We start from the raw sequence: 16,729 nt of genomic DNA, 5'->3' as shown, positions 1-16,729 counted from the left end.
CTCCCTGCTCATCACTAACAGCTCCAAGATTTTTGGGAAACTTATCAAGGTGACTGTTCAGGAAGTGAATCTTTTGTTTGTTTGTTTGTTTGTTTGTTTGTTTACAGAGACAGAGAGTCAGAGAGAGGGATAGACAGGGACAGACAGACAGGAACGGAGAGATGAGAAGCATCAATCATTAGTTTTTCGTTACACATTGCGACATCTTAGTTGTTCATTGGTTGCTTTCTCATATGTGCCTTGACAGACCAAGTAATCCCTTGCTTGAGCCAGCGACCTTGTGTCCAAGCTGGTGAGCTTTTGCTCAAACCAGGTGAGCCCATGCTCAAGCTGGCGACCTCGGGGTCTTGAACCTGGTCTTTGGCATCCCAGTCCGACAATCTATCCACTGCGCCACCGCCTGGTCAGGCCAGGAAGTAAATCTTAACGCTCATGTTACATCCAATATCACGGAAAGCCAACAGCATCCTTTGAACGAGAAGTTCATAGTTTTCTTTTTTGTTGCCAAGGAAGTTCTTTGTAACTGCCACAAAAGACTGCCATGCTGCTTTCTCCTCCTTATTCATCTTCCTGGCAAATTCTTTGTCACGTATGAGGGTTCAAATTTGAGGTCCATCAAATATACCTGCTCTTATCTTCTTGAAAGACAAGGCAGGAAAAGCAGAAATATGTTGAAAGCATTCACTTTCTCTATTCAAAGCCTGAACAAATTGCTTCATTAAGCCAAGTTTGATGTGAAGTGGGGGAAAAATGATCCTGTCTTGATTAACTACAGGTACATTCACAATATTTTGCATCCCTACTTCCAGAGTTTCACGTTTTGGCCACTCCTTCTGTGTCCAGTGTTTCTCCCAAACTCTGCTGTCCCACAAACACAGAAAGCAAGGATACTTCGTGAAACCTCTCTGTTGTCCTAGCAGGAAATTTGCCATTTTAAGATCCACACAAATGATCCAGTTATGCTCCTCATACTTCAGAAAGTCGAGGACAATTTTTATGTCATTCTTACTAAGTCATTCAATTCGGGTTGGCTGAACTGCTGAGGGGTTAATGACTGCTTGGCATCAGAAGAAGACCCTTCAGATTCTACAACCATTTCCTCATGCATCTTATCAAAATACACTTGATCACCATGTTCACTTTCTTTGTCCTTAGAAGAAATAAAACCACTGAAAACTGGAACTGGGGGTGTGGGATAGGTCGTATTGCTGAAGGAATATTAGGATATGTGATCATATGCCATTTTTTCTTGCCGATGCCCTTTGTATGGATCAGACAGAATTAACAGTCACTACTGTGGTCCTTAGGTTCACGCCAAACAATGGGAATACCAAAAGGCATTCCTTTGCGTTTTCCTTTTGTCCAGTCATGAAGCATTTCCTCACAATTATGACACACAATGTGAGGAGCCCAATTCTTGTCTTGATCGCCAAGGGGAACTTGAAAATAGGCAATATATGCACGTGTCACAAATGATGAAATATTGCTCCTTTGACGTTGAAGTGTGTAACAGCCACATATATCACAGAAGGTGTCAGGACTATTCTTACATTTATGCCTACTCGAAGAAGCCATGATTCGATCTTAAAACAAAATAAGAGGGTGTTTTTATCAGATAATAATTTTTTACATTTAAAAACAACTACAGGCCCTGGCCGGTTGGCTCAGCGGTAGAGCGTCGGCCTAGCGTGCGGAGGACCCGGGTTCGATTCCCGGCCAGGGCACATAGGAGAAGCGCCCATTTGCTTCTCCACCCCTCCGCTGCGCCTTCCTCTCTGTCTCTCTTCCCCTCCCGCAGCCAGGGCTCCATTGGAGCAAAGATGGCCCGGGCGCTGGGGATGGCTCTGTGGCCTCTGCCCCAGGCGCTAGAGTGGCTCTGGTCGCAACATGGCGACACCCAGGAGGGTCGCAACATGGCGACGCCCAGGATGGGCAGAGCATCGCCCCCTGGTGGACAGAGCGTCGCCCCTGGTGGGCGTGCCGGGTGGATCCCGGTCGGGCGCATGCGGGAGTCTGTCTGACTGTCTCTCCCTGTTTCTAGCTTCAGAAAAATGCAAAAACAACAAAAAAACAAAACAAAAAAAAAAAAACAACTACAATTATGTAAAAGTGATGTTTGTAAAACATTAATTGCCTGGTGGTTATGTTCAATCCAAAAGTCGTTGCCCTTTAACTCCAATTTAAAAACCAATGCATGCCATTAACTGCAACAAAAAGAAATTAAAATTGCTAAAAACTAGAGCATGCACCAAAAAACGGATTTCAGATTTGGAATCAGCGATGCAGAAATATAAATATATAGAAAAAGTTCTAAAACCTCATGCAACAGAAAATGAAAAAAAAAATTGTTCCCCAGTGTAATCTCCAGCTTCTGGAGCTGCTGGGAGAATGAAATGCACCCATCTGCCCTAGTCCCATAGCTCCCACCCTGGCCCCCAGTCTGTCCTCCCCACAGCAGCCACTAGCTCTGTGAGCACCTAAATCAGGTCCTGCCCTTCTCAGTTCACAGCTCTCGAGGGCCCCTCCCTCCCTTGGTGGGTGGGGAGGGGGAAACCCAAGTCATTTAAGTGGCCCACAAGGCCCTACATAAACTGCTTCTCCCAGCCATCACCTCTCTCCAGCCACTTAGCTCTTCTTCCAACAGGCCAAACATGGCCTTACCCCAGGACCTGTTTCTTCTTCCAGATCATCCCCACCCCAACCCACCCAGTTCTTTCCATGGCCAGCTCTTTCTCCTTCTCCAGGTCTTGGTTCCAGTTTCAATACCACCTCCTCAGAGAGGCCTTCTCTGGCACTCGGATCAAAGTTCTCCTGGGATACTCCCATCACCTAGCCCTGTTATCTTTCTTCCTTATTTGATGACTCATTCATGGCTCTCCTCCCCTCCAACTGAAAAGAGAGCAAGGGGCAATCACATTGCCCTTACTGCACCCCACTGCCTGGGAAGATCCTGGCAGCCACTCAATAACTGTGGGTCAGATAAGCAAATATTCACTGCCCCTCTCCAGTTATGTGCAGCTCTCTCTTGCCTCTTACACTTTTTATCTCCAAAACCCTGCCTACTCTACCCCACCCCAAAATCTAATCTCAGACTTTCCTCCTACAGGTTTCACTTCATTGCTGCTGGGAGGCCAGGAGCAAACCTTGACAAAGTCTGAGTCAGTCACAAAAGCAAATGGCGAATGACAGCCTGGGTGACTCACACCAGGCCCGCTCTTAAGGGTGGCAGGCACTGGAGGAAAGTAGGTGCAAAGTAAATGTTCAAATCAGACAGCTGGGTGTTGGGAGCTTTTAGCTATTAGGCTCAGCCCACCCAAATTTCTTCCTAAGCCCTTTCATCATTTCCTCCCTTGGAAGTTTGGCTTCCTCGATTGTAATCTCTCCAGTTCCAACCATGACTTTCGAGACCAGAATTCACCTCTCTGGGCCTCAGTTTTCTCCATTTGTACAATGGGCCCAACCATAGCCCTACCTTGGGGGTCATTTTGGGAGATTAGAAGATGTTTAGATATTTAAAGCCTCCAGAATCATTAAGTGGTCAGTGCTCAACAAAACATGAATCCCCTTCCTACTGGGCATGTGCAGTTAATAAGCCCTTACACTGTCCCTGGTGTTTCAGTGTTACAGAATGCTTTACTGATGAACTTAAAACAGTGGAATTGTAAACCCACTTCTGAGAAAGTAGAGGCTCAGAGTGGCGAGGATACTTGCCCAAAATCACAGTCAAATCTGAGGCCAGCCTTGGTGAGCCCAGCGTCAGGCCAGACCACCCCCTCCCCCCCCCACACACACACACAACTCCCAAAAGAGCTGCAGCAGAAACTGCTAAATATCCCCTAGTGTTGCCTGACCAGGCGGTGGTGCAGTGGATAGAGCGTCAGACTGGGATGCGGAAGACCCAGGTTCAAGACCCCGAAGTCTCTAGCTTGAGCAAGGGCTCATCTGGTTCGAGCAAGGGGTTACTCGGTCTGCTCAAGGCACATATGAGAAAGCAATCAATTAACAATTAAGGTGTTGCAATGTGCAACAAAAAACTAATGATTGATGCTTCTCATCTCTCCGTTCCTGTCTATCCCTCTCTCTGATTCTCTCTCTGTTAAAATAAATAAATAAATAAATTCCCATTCCCCAGTGTCTTTTCTCTCCACCTCCTCTAGTATTAGAATAGCTTTTAGCAAAGCACACAACCAATCAGAAGACTGCATTCCCCAGTCTTGTAGCTGGAGAGGAGCCTGTGACTATATGTCTGGCCAACGAAATAAGCAAATACAGGAAATTTCTGGTTCATGCCATTCATGGGGAGAAGCGAGTTTTTCTCTTCAGTTTCCCTTTTTTAGGTATAGTAGGCACATTTTTCTCTTAACAAATTGCCCAGGAGAGGTCTCCCAGAGGACAGCAGTGCTAGAGAAGTATTCAATAAATATTTATTATAATTAAAACACCATAGTAATATCCCCTAGCCCATCCCCCCACCACCATCCAGAGAGTTTGTAAACACCATGTCCAATTCTGGCCTCCCCAAGAGCCAGTCATCAGGGCCCATTTTGCATGATTTCCTGAGAAATAAAGATGTACCCCGCAATGTCCTGAAAATAGCAGATGACCCTATCTTCCACTGCACTGGAAGGGGGTCTGAAGTCAAGGTCATCAGGCTTTGTCACTTGGTCATTCTGCTTCCTGTGTGTTGTCCTCAGGGGTCTGGGTCCCTCTTTGGTTCCACATGTGGTTGTTGAGCCCCAGCTGCACCATCTGTGCATGGTGGATAATGAGAGGCTGAAGCCCCGGGGTGTGAGGGGGCACAGATGAAGCTTGCGGAACAACCGGAGGCTGTGGGAAGGATGGGCTGAAGGTGTCAGCCAGCCGTGGACGCAGGGTTGGTGGCTGATGGCCGGGCCAGGTAGGAAAGGTTGGCTGGGCTCCCAGGGGCCCCTGGCCCCCATAGGGCACTTGAGCTCCAGAGGGCAACTGAGCCCCAAATGTCATGTGGTTCCCAAAAGCTACCTGGAGCCTCTCCATTTGTGCCTGCCAAGACAAGCAGGTCTGGAGGTAGGCTGAGTATGCGGCATCCAACGCCGCTGCCTGCTGCCGCTCACCATCCAGGTGTTGGCGCTGCTCCCGCAGGGCCCGAACATCCTGTTCCTTTTTCCAGTTGGCCTTGAGAGCCTGCAGCCTGTGGGGCTTGAAGGTGTTGGCTACCTTCCTGGCAAAGATTGGGGAGTGCTCGTCCAGCCACACCAGGCTGGTGAGCAGGTTGGATGTGTCCGGGTTGAGCTGGGCCAGGGAGCTCTCCAGGGGCAGGAAAGGGATCACACAGTCTTGCCGCCCTGGCTGTGTGAGGCTGTTCATCAGTGACTGGTTCACCTGGTGCAGGCTCAGGCAGCAGTCAAAGCTGGCAGTGAGCAGCAGGATGGTGAAGGCCGAGTGGTCTATGGCATCCTGCAGGCAGCGCAGCTTGCCGCGCCCGGGCACCTGGAAGTCCTCACAGAAGGTGGCCCCATCGCACACACCCAGGGCCTCAAGTTTCTCCCGGACACGCAGGGCAATGTGCTCATCTGCCTTGGCGTGTAAGACCACAAAATTATAGAATTTCTGCTCTGACGACTCTAACTCAGCAGAAGGAGGACACGGGTTCAAAGAGGGTGGGTGAGTGGAACAAGGAGTTGATGGAGAAGGATAGGGAGGCGATGTCTTTGGGGCCGAGGGAGTTGGTGGGCATGGCTGGGCTGTCGGGGAAGTGGTATCTTCCATGGGAATTTGTGGCATCTGGTCCTTGACAGGGCAGGTGTTTCTGGGGGGCGAGATTTGGTTCTGGGGGAGAGATTTGGGGGCTGGTGACATTTCTGTACACTCCACCGGGTAGTGGGTGCTGGTGTCTGGAGCTTCTGAGGGGTTGGACAGGTCAGTAGGGCTTGCATCTAAGGCCACCTCAGGAAGACTAGGGGCTGGGTTATTTGGTGGCACCAGGGTGTCAGTAGTCTCTCCCGATGCAGGCCAGCTCATCTCCTCAGGCTCCTGGCAGCCTGTGGGGACAGGCTCAGGAACTGGAGGCTCATCGCACAGCTTGCTGTGCCCATGGGGGCTGCGGTGCTGGTTGAGGAGGGGCATGGTGGGTGACTGGCTAATTTCCAAGTTGCTAGCCAGGGAGGCTGGGCTGCCCGTGGATCTCAAGGAGCATCCTCTGCTCCAGCCTGAGGGCTCCTTGATGGGCTGAGGAAAGCTGCGTGTCCCAGAGGGCGATGCTGAGGATGGCAGGAGACAGCCCAGAGCAGAATGGAGGGACTGGAAGCCTCCAGGGTCCCTTACGATGTCCCACCCGCACCGGTCCAGGGCCTCTTCCTGGAGCTCTCTGAGCTGGGGGTCATTCCTGGAGCTGAAAGCCTGGACGGCTGCCCGGTAGGCCACATCCCGCATTGGGGCTGAGCATAGCTTCTCCTTGGCAAGCAGGTAGTACACCTGGGCAACAGCCCAGGATGTGTCTGGGAGCTCCTCCGTAGCCTCGGCAGTGCTGTTCATGCCGGCCCACTGGCGGGCCACAAGCTGGGCCACTGCATCTGCTTTCAGGGCCGCCAGGGAGATCCTGGCCTCAGTCTCCTGGCCCAGTGTCAGGAGCACCATGGCGTGCAGGAGGTCCGCCCCCCGCAAGCCCACATACAGGGTCTTCAGCTTGTGCTTAAGATAGAGGAGCTTGTCCTGGCCTGCCATACCTAGTATTTCAAAGGCATTGGAGAGCGAGGGGCTCTTGCAGGCCATGGGCAAGATGGGTGCAGGCTTTGATGACAGGAGAAGCGCTGACTGATGGAGGCATGTTCCACATACCTGCCTTTCTGTACGCCCGGCCTTCCTTACCCGCTCACCATACCGGACTCAAGGGAATACTGGAGCAGACCTGTGGGAAGCAAGAAACATAGGGTTACCACCAGAAAGGGGGAATCCCTGGGAAGCAGCCTAGACACCCTGCCTGCCTTCAAAGGCCATCATGACCTATCATGTCAGGGAGACCTTGGGCAAGACATGTCACCTCCCTCAACCTGTTTCCTCCTCTGCAAAGAGGAAATTTGCCTAGTGTCACCCAAGAGGAAGATACTACTATTTTCCCTCATCTGCAAATAAAGAAAGTGAATGATAGAGGTGAAGTCACTTGCCTGAAAGTCATACAGCCAAACTGGGATTTAAACACAAGCAGTTGGGTTGGCCCTGGCCGGTTGGCTCAGTGGTAGAGCGTCGGCCTGGTGTGCAGGAGTCCCGGGTTCGATTCCTGACCAGGGCACACAGGAGAAGCGTCCATCTGCTTCTCCACTCCTCCCCCTCTCCTTCCTCTCTGTCTCTCTCTTCCCCTCCCGCAGCCAAGGCTCCATTGGAGCAAAGTTGGCCCGGGAACTGAGGATGGCTCTGTGGCCTCTGCCTCAGGCGCTAGGATGGCTCTGGATGCAACAGAGCGACGCCCCAGAGGGGCAGAGCATCTCCCCCTGGTGGGCGTGCCGGGTGGATCCCGGTAGGGCGCATGCGGGAGTCTGTCTGACTGCCTCCTCGTTTTCAGCTTCGGAAAAATGCAAAAAACAAACAAAAAAAAACAAAACAAAACAACAACAAAAAAAAACACAAGCAGTTGGGCTCCAGAAGTTGTGTGTCTAATCACAAGACTACATACACTGCTTATTATGATAATAATAAGCCCACTTGTGAGATTGCTTCAGAAACTGAGTTGTGTTAATGTATGGAAAGTTCTGGGTCCATTGACTAGAAGTCAACAGGCGCTCAATACACGTTTGAAAAGAAAGTAGTCAGCCTCTTAGGCGGCCCCAGTGAGCCGCCTGCCCAGGTACTCACAGCCTTCGGTCACCCTTCCAGCACTGTGTCAGAACTGATCTTTGTGATTGAGAGAACGTGATAGAGCTGCCAGAGTGTCACTCATAACATTAAGTTATAAAACACACTGGCTTTCTTTTTTTTTTTTTTTAATAAATTTTTATTAATGGTAATGGGATGACATTAATAAATCAGGGTACATATATTCAAAGAAAACATGTCTAGGTTATTTTGTCATTAAATTATGTTGCATACCCCTCGCCCAAAGTCATATTGTCCTCCGCCACCCTCTATCTAGTTCTCTGTGCCCCTCCCCCTCCCCCGGCTTTCTTTCTTTCTTTTTTTAATGGATTTTAGAGAGAGAGGAAGAGGGAGAGAGAGAAACCTCAACCTATTGTTCCACTTATTTATGCATTCACTGGTTGATCTCGGTATGTGCCCTGACTGGAGATTGAACCCACAACCTTGGCTCATAGGGACAACATTCCAACCGAGCTACCTGGTCAGGGTCACTGGCTTTCTTTTTAGTCACGCTCTTCCTCTGTCATGCCATTGGGGGTAAACCATATTGTGAGTTGTCCCGTGGAGAGGCCCACATGGCAAAGAATTGAGGCCCCCTGCCATCAGCCACTTGAGGAGCAAGCTTGTACCATTTTAACAACCGTTAAACCAATTTAACAAGTACCAATTTAACAAGTACCGTTTTAACAACCCATTCGCCAAACTCAACTAAAAATTAGGTATCGGTTCTGCTGAACTGGTATGAACCAGCTGAATCCCACCGAGTGGCATTGTTCGTGTGGTGTGCTAACCATTACAATGTGTTGATTTTATGCTTAACAGCATTGCCACGCCATGTGGTGGCTATGTCCTCTTCTATTTCTCAAAAAATGCCATGTTGATTTCCACTTCAGGCTCTTTACAGGCACTGCTCCCTCTGCCAGGAGCACCTTATCCCCAGACCTTTGCCTGGGTGACCTTACTGTCATCTCTTAGCTCCCAGGTACAATGGAGCCCTCCACAACCACCTTAGCTCCCTGTCCAGTCTGTCTCTCCCACATCACCCAGTTCCTCCCACAACAGAATTTGCCACTGGGTAAACTTTCCTTGTGTATTAAACCTTCTGCATTTACTATCTGCCTTCTGACCAGTGGGCACTAGAGGGTGTGGGCTGAGCCTCTCCTGGGCACTTGTGGGACACTGAACCACAAAACAGGTCCAAACACTTGTTGAATGAACAAATGAGCCTGGTACTCATATCCTTCTAATGATGTGGAGAGGAGACAGGCTCAGAGAGAAGGCTTTTCCAAGGGCATATAGCAAAAACAATATGGAAGGTATCACAAAACCCCATAATTTAAGTCACCAGGTACATAAAGCATGTAATGTTCAGACTTGGGAAAAGTACAGCCTTAGGTCCATTCCAGGTGGCCAAGAACACTGTATCTGCTCCTTAGTTAGGCGGGGCCAAGGTCTACTGCCTGCTCCTCCTTGTACCCACAGTGAGTATCTACAGCCTAGAACAGTGCTTCTATGCTGCTCATCACACCATAGTGCTCAGGAGAGGCCACCACAGAGAGTGAATGGGCCCAAATGTTGCTAAGTGCTGATGTTGAGGGACCTAGGCTAAGAGCTGATCAACTCCCCTTTGCTGACAAATCACAGATCTCATTGTATATATGATTCAGGCTTTTTTAAAAATTCATTTTAAGCAGATGTCATATGGTCCACTGGGACCCCACGGCCAAGGCCGGTGATTCCAGGAAGGTCAGCTGCAGGAAAGAGACAGCATGGGGATGCCAGCATCGGGGAGCAGAGGTGAGAGGGGGCATGACCAAACAGATGACAGGACTGGAGCAGAGAAGGGCAGCACTGGGAGGAAGGATGTACGGGCATCAGTGGTTGCCTGGCCATTTAAGAAATGGAGGTGACATGCTGGCTGGGAGAAGACAATAGCAGAAACCCAAACAATGGAGCTGACTTCCTAGTGTGGGGAACAATCAACAAATACATGAGTGGAATTCTCAGTATATCAGCTGGTGATAAATGCCATGAAGAAACATAATGGGAGAAGAAAGGTCATGAACACCCAGAATCGGGGGTGGGTGTTTGCAGTTTTAAACACCGTGGTTCCGGAAAGCCTCAATGAAAAGAGAGATTTCAATGAGACATAAAAACGGGGAGAGATTTGAACCTGGGGTCTACTGAGGGAAGAGAAACAGGCAGGCAGAGGAAACAGCCCGTGCAAAGGTCCTGGGGCAACATTGAGGAAGTCCATGTGGCTGAACGAGTGAGCAAGGGTGGGAAGAAAGGAGGTTAGGGGAGAGTGGGAATGGGGCAGGTCATAAAGAGCTCTGTGGGTCTCAGGGAGGACTTGGGTAGTTACCCCCAGTGAGAGGGAATCAGAACACCAAAACCACCTTGGACCTGTCTGGATGCAGTAGCCTTGATTTGTGTATATTGCTGTGACAGAAAATGGGCTTAGCAGGACCACATCTGCTAATATTTCAAGAGAAGCTAGATATTCAGATTTTCATGAAGCTGCTAAGTTTTACTAAATTGGCATCCAATTCAAGTACTTTTAAGAGACCTTGTTAGCTTAAAAAAACACACGCTAAAAAAAAATGGGTCAGTGTGCCATCCGTGGAGGAAAAACTTTTTATTTATTTATTTATTCATTCATTCATTATAGAGAGGAGAGAGAGAGAGAGAGAGAGATGGGAGGAGGAGCAGGAAGCATCAATTCCCATATGTGCCTTGACCAGGCAAGCCCAGGGTTTTGAACCAGCAACCGCAGCATTTCCAGGTTGATGTTTTATCCACTGCGCCACCACAGGTCAGGCCTGTGGAGGAAAAACTTTAAACCTATTTGTTGCATGATAAATAAATGTATTGTGTAAGAAGGAAAGGATTCATACATGGTATTCATTCATTTAAGAATTTTTCAGCTTCTGCCATGTAATGGATACCATTGAACATACCAGGACAGAAAGAAGAAAAAAACAGAAATAGATTCTTCCTTCTTGGAGCTGATAGTCCAGTGAGTATATTAATTATATACAATCTATGTCATATATATTATATATTATACAAAATCCAGGCAGAGGAAACAGCATGTGCAAAGGCCCTGGGGGAGGACTGCCTGGTATGTTGGAGGAACAGAAAAGAGGCCTGCGTAGTTAAAGCAAAGTGGGGGTGGGGGAGGAAATGAGGGCAGGAGGTGATGGCAGACCTTGTGGATGGTGGGGAGGACCTGGGCTTTTACCTCATTGAGATGGCAGCCCTGGAGGTCTGTGACAGAGTAGGGGCAGGAGCTGATTCAGGAGCTTACAGTCCAAAGGGGCTACCACAGGGAGGACAGACTGTTGGGGGCAAGGACTGGAGCAAAGGTTCCAGGGACCTAGGTGACAGTAACCACTGGTTCAGGTAAGCAATGATGGGTGCTGGAGGAAAGATGGGAATGGTTAGGTCTGTAAATAATTTGGAGATGGGGAGGGGAACAGAAGGAGGCAAGGAGGCCTTGGCTTCTGGCATGAATGCTTGAGACTCAGGCTATGTGGGAGGAGCTAACCTGGGGTAAGGAGGAAGTAATCGATGTTTTATGCATGATTCACTTGATCAAGTCCTTCCTGTAGGCCCCTGTCACCTCCCTGCCTTCACCTCCTTCCATTCTCCCCCTTGCTCCCTCTGACCCAACCACACTGTTCATTGAATGGACCCTGCCTCAGAGCCTTTGCTCTGGCTTGCTCCTTCAGCCTGGAACACCCCCAGACACACAAACAGCTGGCATCCATGCCTCCTTCAGCTCTCAGCTCACATTTCACCTCCTCATAAAGGTCAGATTTTGGCTACCCTGCTTAACACAGAACCCCATTCTCTCACACTCCTGCTTTTTTTTTTCCCTTTCAACTTCTCACCAGCTGACACTCGCTTTATTTGCTTACTTTGTTGCATATGCATCACTTTCTACCAGAGTAAGCACCACTAAGGCAGGAATGTTTGTCCTGTTCACAGTTGTATCTCTGGTGAATGGCACACAGTACATGCTTAAATAATACTGACTGAATAAACTTACAGAACAGCGCTTGGGACACAACACATGTGCAAAAATGTTTCCTACTTGAATCCTCCCTCCCCAACAAGACAATGAGCCTAATATCTTCCCACCAGAACTGGTGCATAGTAGGGGCACAATTCACTCCTTTTGGCTAATTAAGAAATGCTATAAGAGCTGGAAAGCACAACATAGCCAGACTGCCTCTGAAAGATGTATAGGAAACCAAAAGGGCAGTTTATTCAATGTATGTTTACTGAGCATTTACTATGTGCAGGCTCCTTTACGCACCTGGTTCTGAGGAACCCTCAGGCCAGACCAGAGGGGAAGCTACCTGATATTCATCCCTTTGGCACACATTGCTATTAAAGCAGGACAGTAAGAAGCTAGGAGGATTCCTTGACAAGTGGCATAAGGGAAACTGAGACAAAATAATTAAACAAGGCCAAACAATTTGAGCAATTTATAGCCAGCTAATGAATCACAAGGTTTTATGTTCCCTAACCAAGGACACTTAGGAGCAAATAGATTATACTTTGCAGACCATCCCAGAACAGACCAGCCTAGGTCCTAGTCCCTCTTCAATGAGTTTCTTTAAAAATAAAACTAACCAGCCTGACCAACAGTGGTGCAGTGGATAGTGTGTCAACCTGGGATGCTGAGGTCCCAAGTTCAAAACCCCAAGGTCACCAGCTTGAGCATGAGATCATACACATGATCACATGGTCATAGGCCTGAGCCCAAAGGTCAGTGACTTGAAGCCCAAGGTCACTGGCTTGAGCCCAAGGCTGCTGGCTTGAGCAAGGGGTCACTGGCTCAGCTGGAGCCCCCTGGTTAAGACACATATGAGAAGCAATCAATGAACAACTAAAGTGCCACAACTAGGAGTTGATACTTCTCATCTCTCTCCCCCACCTCAATAAATAAATAAAAAATAAAATAAAAGTAACCAGAAAGTAACCCTGATTCCTCTTTATGCACGTTTTGATGAATCAACATATTAAAGATGCACTTGAAAATCTAATGAATATTCTGCTAAGACTCTCCCCTAGGATTCCAGCCAATTAAAAAAAATAATAAAAAGCCTCAAGACAAATGGCCCCATGGCATGCTCGCTACAGCACACCCATATTCTTTCTTATTCTATTCTCAGGGTCTCCACAGGACTTGCAACCAGCAGAGCAGTGGGCAGCAGCAGTTCATCCTGGGCTTACCCGCTGAACCTGTCTCCAAGGCCTCCATTTTCTCTAACTTTCCAGAGAGCCAAAGCAGCTGCGCCTAAACTCTCCTGTTGCTTCTTCTGTTCTAGGCTTTCCCTTCATTGCACGTCCCCAGCTGTAATATACATACTCTCAAAATCACCTGCACTTCTGTTGTGAAATATTTCCTGCACGAAGAACCCACACACTACCTGCCAGCCAGAGGCAGACTCACTCTAGGCCCCAGTTTTTGCTTATTGTCTTGACTGTGGGCTCCATGAGGGCACTACTTGATACCCACTGTGTGCCCAGCATACTGAACAGTGTCTCCCGGCATACAGCAGGTATGTTTCCAACGATTGTTGGAAATACAGTGAATGACCCTTAATGACAGAAGGAAACAAGAGGCCCAAGCAGTTCTGGAAGCCTGCCCCACTCACCTACCCACTCCCAAACTCTGGAATCCACACCCCAGAAGTCCAGGGCCACACTGTGGTACCCACTCCCCCAAACGCCCGCCTTAGCCACACTGAGGGGAAAAACAGACATGTGCGCATGCGCGCGCCCAGCCGATCGCCTGAGGCCACCTGGGCTCTGACTGGTGCCAGCGCCAGTACTGGGCAGATTACAGAGCACCAATCCTGGACCCCATGGAAAAAGATGGGAGGTGGGGGGCTGGAGATTCCCGATCTCAGCTGATCCAGGATGTACCACGGGACCTACCGTGGAGGGGCACTGGCTCAGCTGGAGCCCCCTGGTTAAGACACATATGAGAAGCAATCAATGAACAACTAAAGTGCCACAACTAGGAGTTGATACTTTGCAGACCATCCCAGAACAGACCAGCCTAGGTCCTAGTCCCTCTTCAATGAGTTTCTTTGAAAATAAAACTAACCCCTGGGAAAGGTGGTGCTTCAAGGCCTCCTAAGAGGCCGAGAGGAGGAACGACGAGGGCATTGGGGGCGGCGCTCCTGGGGCAGAAGAAACAGGGGCTGGGCAAAGAAAGCTCAGATTTAGGAAGAAATCAGGAACATGGGGGAGAAACGGGGGTTTGAGAGAGATCTGAGGCAAAGAGATCTGGGGGATTGGGAAGAAATTCGGGGTGTTGTAAAGGAATCTAGGGTGTGGGAGGAATTGGGATGTTGGGGAGGACCTAAGTCAACAGGGAAGTGAGCTAGGACCTTGAGGGGGGCACCGAACACGCGGCGCGTGGACGCCAGCAGTTCTGTGGTGGGGGGGCAGCCGGCGCCCCGGACACACGCCACGCCCCTCCCCGGTCGGCCCTCGTCCCTTCTCCACTTACCGGGCACCCTGGGACAGTCGGTCGCGCCGCTCGCGTCCTCGGGGCCGGGTTTGTGGCCGGACCGCCTGGCGGAGGACCGAACGCGGAGCGCGCGCAGGCCGGCCAGCTCTCCAGGCCTCTGCCCGCCCCTTCCGCGCCCCGGGTGGGAGGGAGGAAAGGAGGTGAGGTCACGCTTTCCTTGCAGGATCGGGAAAGTCCCCCAGACGCCCCACACCGCCTCCCTCCTGCCGCGCACTGGGAACCACAACAGGGGGCAAGAGGGACAAAGCCCTTCTCTGGAGGGGATGTAGGCAAGGGGAGAGAGGACAGACTAGTGAGAAAATAACCACAATTTAAAATTAGATCATCTCAATAAGTCATATTGTAGTCCATAAGATAGAACAGAGGCTGAAAAAATGGGGGTGGGGAGCCCCCAAATTGGGAGGAACGAATCGTGGCCATCCAGGAGGAGTTCGGGGAAATTCATGTGGTGGAAAGAGGGAAGCGAGATGGCACGTCTTCAGACTGCAAATGTGACGTTTTAGAATTTGCAGGAGTCCTAACCTTTCGCGTTCTCTGGACCCAGAGGCGACATACTCAAGGGGAATAGCTAAAACACAGTACCCAGGACTACCATATTTTGGGGGGCCCACAAAAATATTTACATTTATTTTAAAATCAGAACAAAAAAAATGAATAAAATCCAGTCTGGATTATATCCATCTTTCATAACAGTGCAGTCTTAAAATGTAGGTAGGTGTGTGTTTCTTTGTTTTAATGGAGGAAGGGCCCCACAAAATTATAAATGCCTTGGTCTGGGCCCCTTTGCCTGGAGAATCAAGGAGACTCTTTTCAAAAAATACCACTTGTAGATTCATAAAACAAAATACAGGACATTACAAGAACATTATGTTGAAATACATTTATTAAAATTTTTTTTAAAAAAACAGCCAGGCCGGAAAGCTCCGTTGGGTGGAGCATCATGGGGAAGTGCAGATATTGCCAGTTCGATTCCTGGTCAGGGCACATAGAAGAGCAACTCAGTGCCCCCCCCTTCTCTCCTTAACCTCTCTCTCTAAAATCAATAAAATAAACATTTAAAAATATATTTAAAAACCATGTTACTAATCCATCATCAGATGAATGGATCAACAAAATGTGGTATATCAATTCAATGGGCTATGTATTGTTCTGCCTTAAAAAGGAAGTTCTAGCATGAAGGGTGGTGCCTCAGTGGATAGAGCAGGGGTCAGGAACTTATGGTTCGCGAGCCAGATGTGGCTCTTTTGATGGCTGCATCTGGCTCGCAGACAAATCTTTAATAAAATAATAACGTTAAAAATATAAAACATTCTCATGTATTACAATCCATTCATTTCCTACCACTAATGTTCATGGTTGCGGGGTTGCTGAAGCCAATCACAGCTGTCCTCTGGGACAATACCAGATTTTTACTGGATAATGTGTAATGTACACAGGTGGTTGTATGGCTCTCACAGAATTACATTTTAAAATATGTGGCGTTCATGGCTCTCTCAGACACTAAGGTGTCACAACACGCAACGAAAAACTAAATGATTGATGCTTCTCATCTCTCCGTTCCTGTCTGTCCCTGTCTATCCCTCTCTCTCTCTGTCTCTGTAAAAAAATAAAACTTGTTTAAAAAAAACAAAAAAACTTACTATAGTTAAATCTATCTTTTTATTTATACTTGGGTTGCTCCGCGACCACCCACCATGAAAGCTGGAAGGCCCCCTAGTGGGCGGTAGGGACCAGGTTGACTACCACTGGCTTAGATGGTTTGGAGCAGTGGTCCCCAACCTTTTTTGGGCCATAGACAGTTTAATGTCAGAAAATATTTTCATGGACCAGTCTTTAGGGTAGAATGGATAAATGTATCACGTGACCGAGACAAGCATCAAGAGTGAGTCTTAGACGGATGTAACAGGGAATCTGGTCATTTTTTAAAAATAAAACATCGTTCAGACCTAAATATAAATAAAATGGAAATAATGTAAGTTATTTATTCTTTCTCTGCAGACCGGTACCAAATGGCCCACGGACCATTACCAGTCCGTGGCCCGGGGGTTGGGGATCACTGGTTTAGAGCATCGTCCCAAAGCAGAGGCTGCAGTTTGATCTGTGGTCAGAGCACATACAGAGACAAATCAATATTCCTGTCTCTCTTCCCATTCCTCTCTTGCTAAAATCAATAAATAAAATTTAAAATTTTTTTGAAATAGAGCTATACTGAAACAAACAACACTTAGGGAAATCCCTTTACCACCGTATTAATTAACAAGATCTAATAACTGCAGTGATTTTGTAGTGGTAATGAGTACGTATCAGATTTTTGAGCCATCTGCAGCAATGCAATCTGATATGAAA

At 48.5% G+C, this 16,729-nt stretch overlaps 1 protein-coding gene across 1 annotated transcript; it reads right to left on the bottom strand.

Moving 5' to 3' along the window:
- Positions 1 to 4,399: 4,399 nt before the first annotated feature.
- Positions 4,400 to 14,479, bottom strand: TICAM1 (TIR domain containing adaptor molecule 1). Its single transcript, XM_066275195.1, has 2 exons — positions 14,363 to 14,479; positions 4,400 to 6,886 (listed from the first exon to the last, which is right to left on the bottom strand). Exon 2 carries the CDS (start codon positions 6,748 to 6,750, stop codon positions 4,666 to 4,668), a length of 2,085 nt encoding a protein of 694 aa, XP_066131292.1. The 5' UTR covers positions 6,751 to 6,886; positions 14,363 to 14,479; the 3' UTR covers positions 4,400 to 4,665.
- Positions 14,480 to 16,729: the final 2,250 nt, after the last annotated feature.

This window comes from Saccopteryx bilineata, chromosome 1, assembly GCF_036850765.1.
Source record: "Saccopteryx bilineata isolate mSacBil1 chromosome 1, mSacBil1_pri_phased_curated, whole genome shotgun sequence".
Taxonomy (NCBI): Eukaryota; Metazoa; Chordata; class Mammalia; order Chiroptera; family Emballonuridae; genus Saccopteryx; species Saccopteryx bilineata.
The sequence above is the reverse complement of the archived record's forward strand: the minus strand, read 5'-3'. Positions and strand labels throughout refer to the sequence as shown.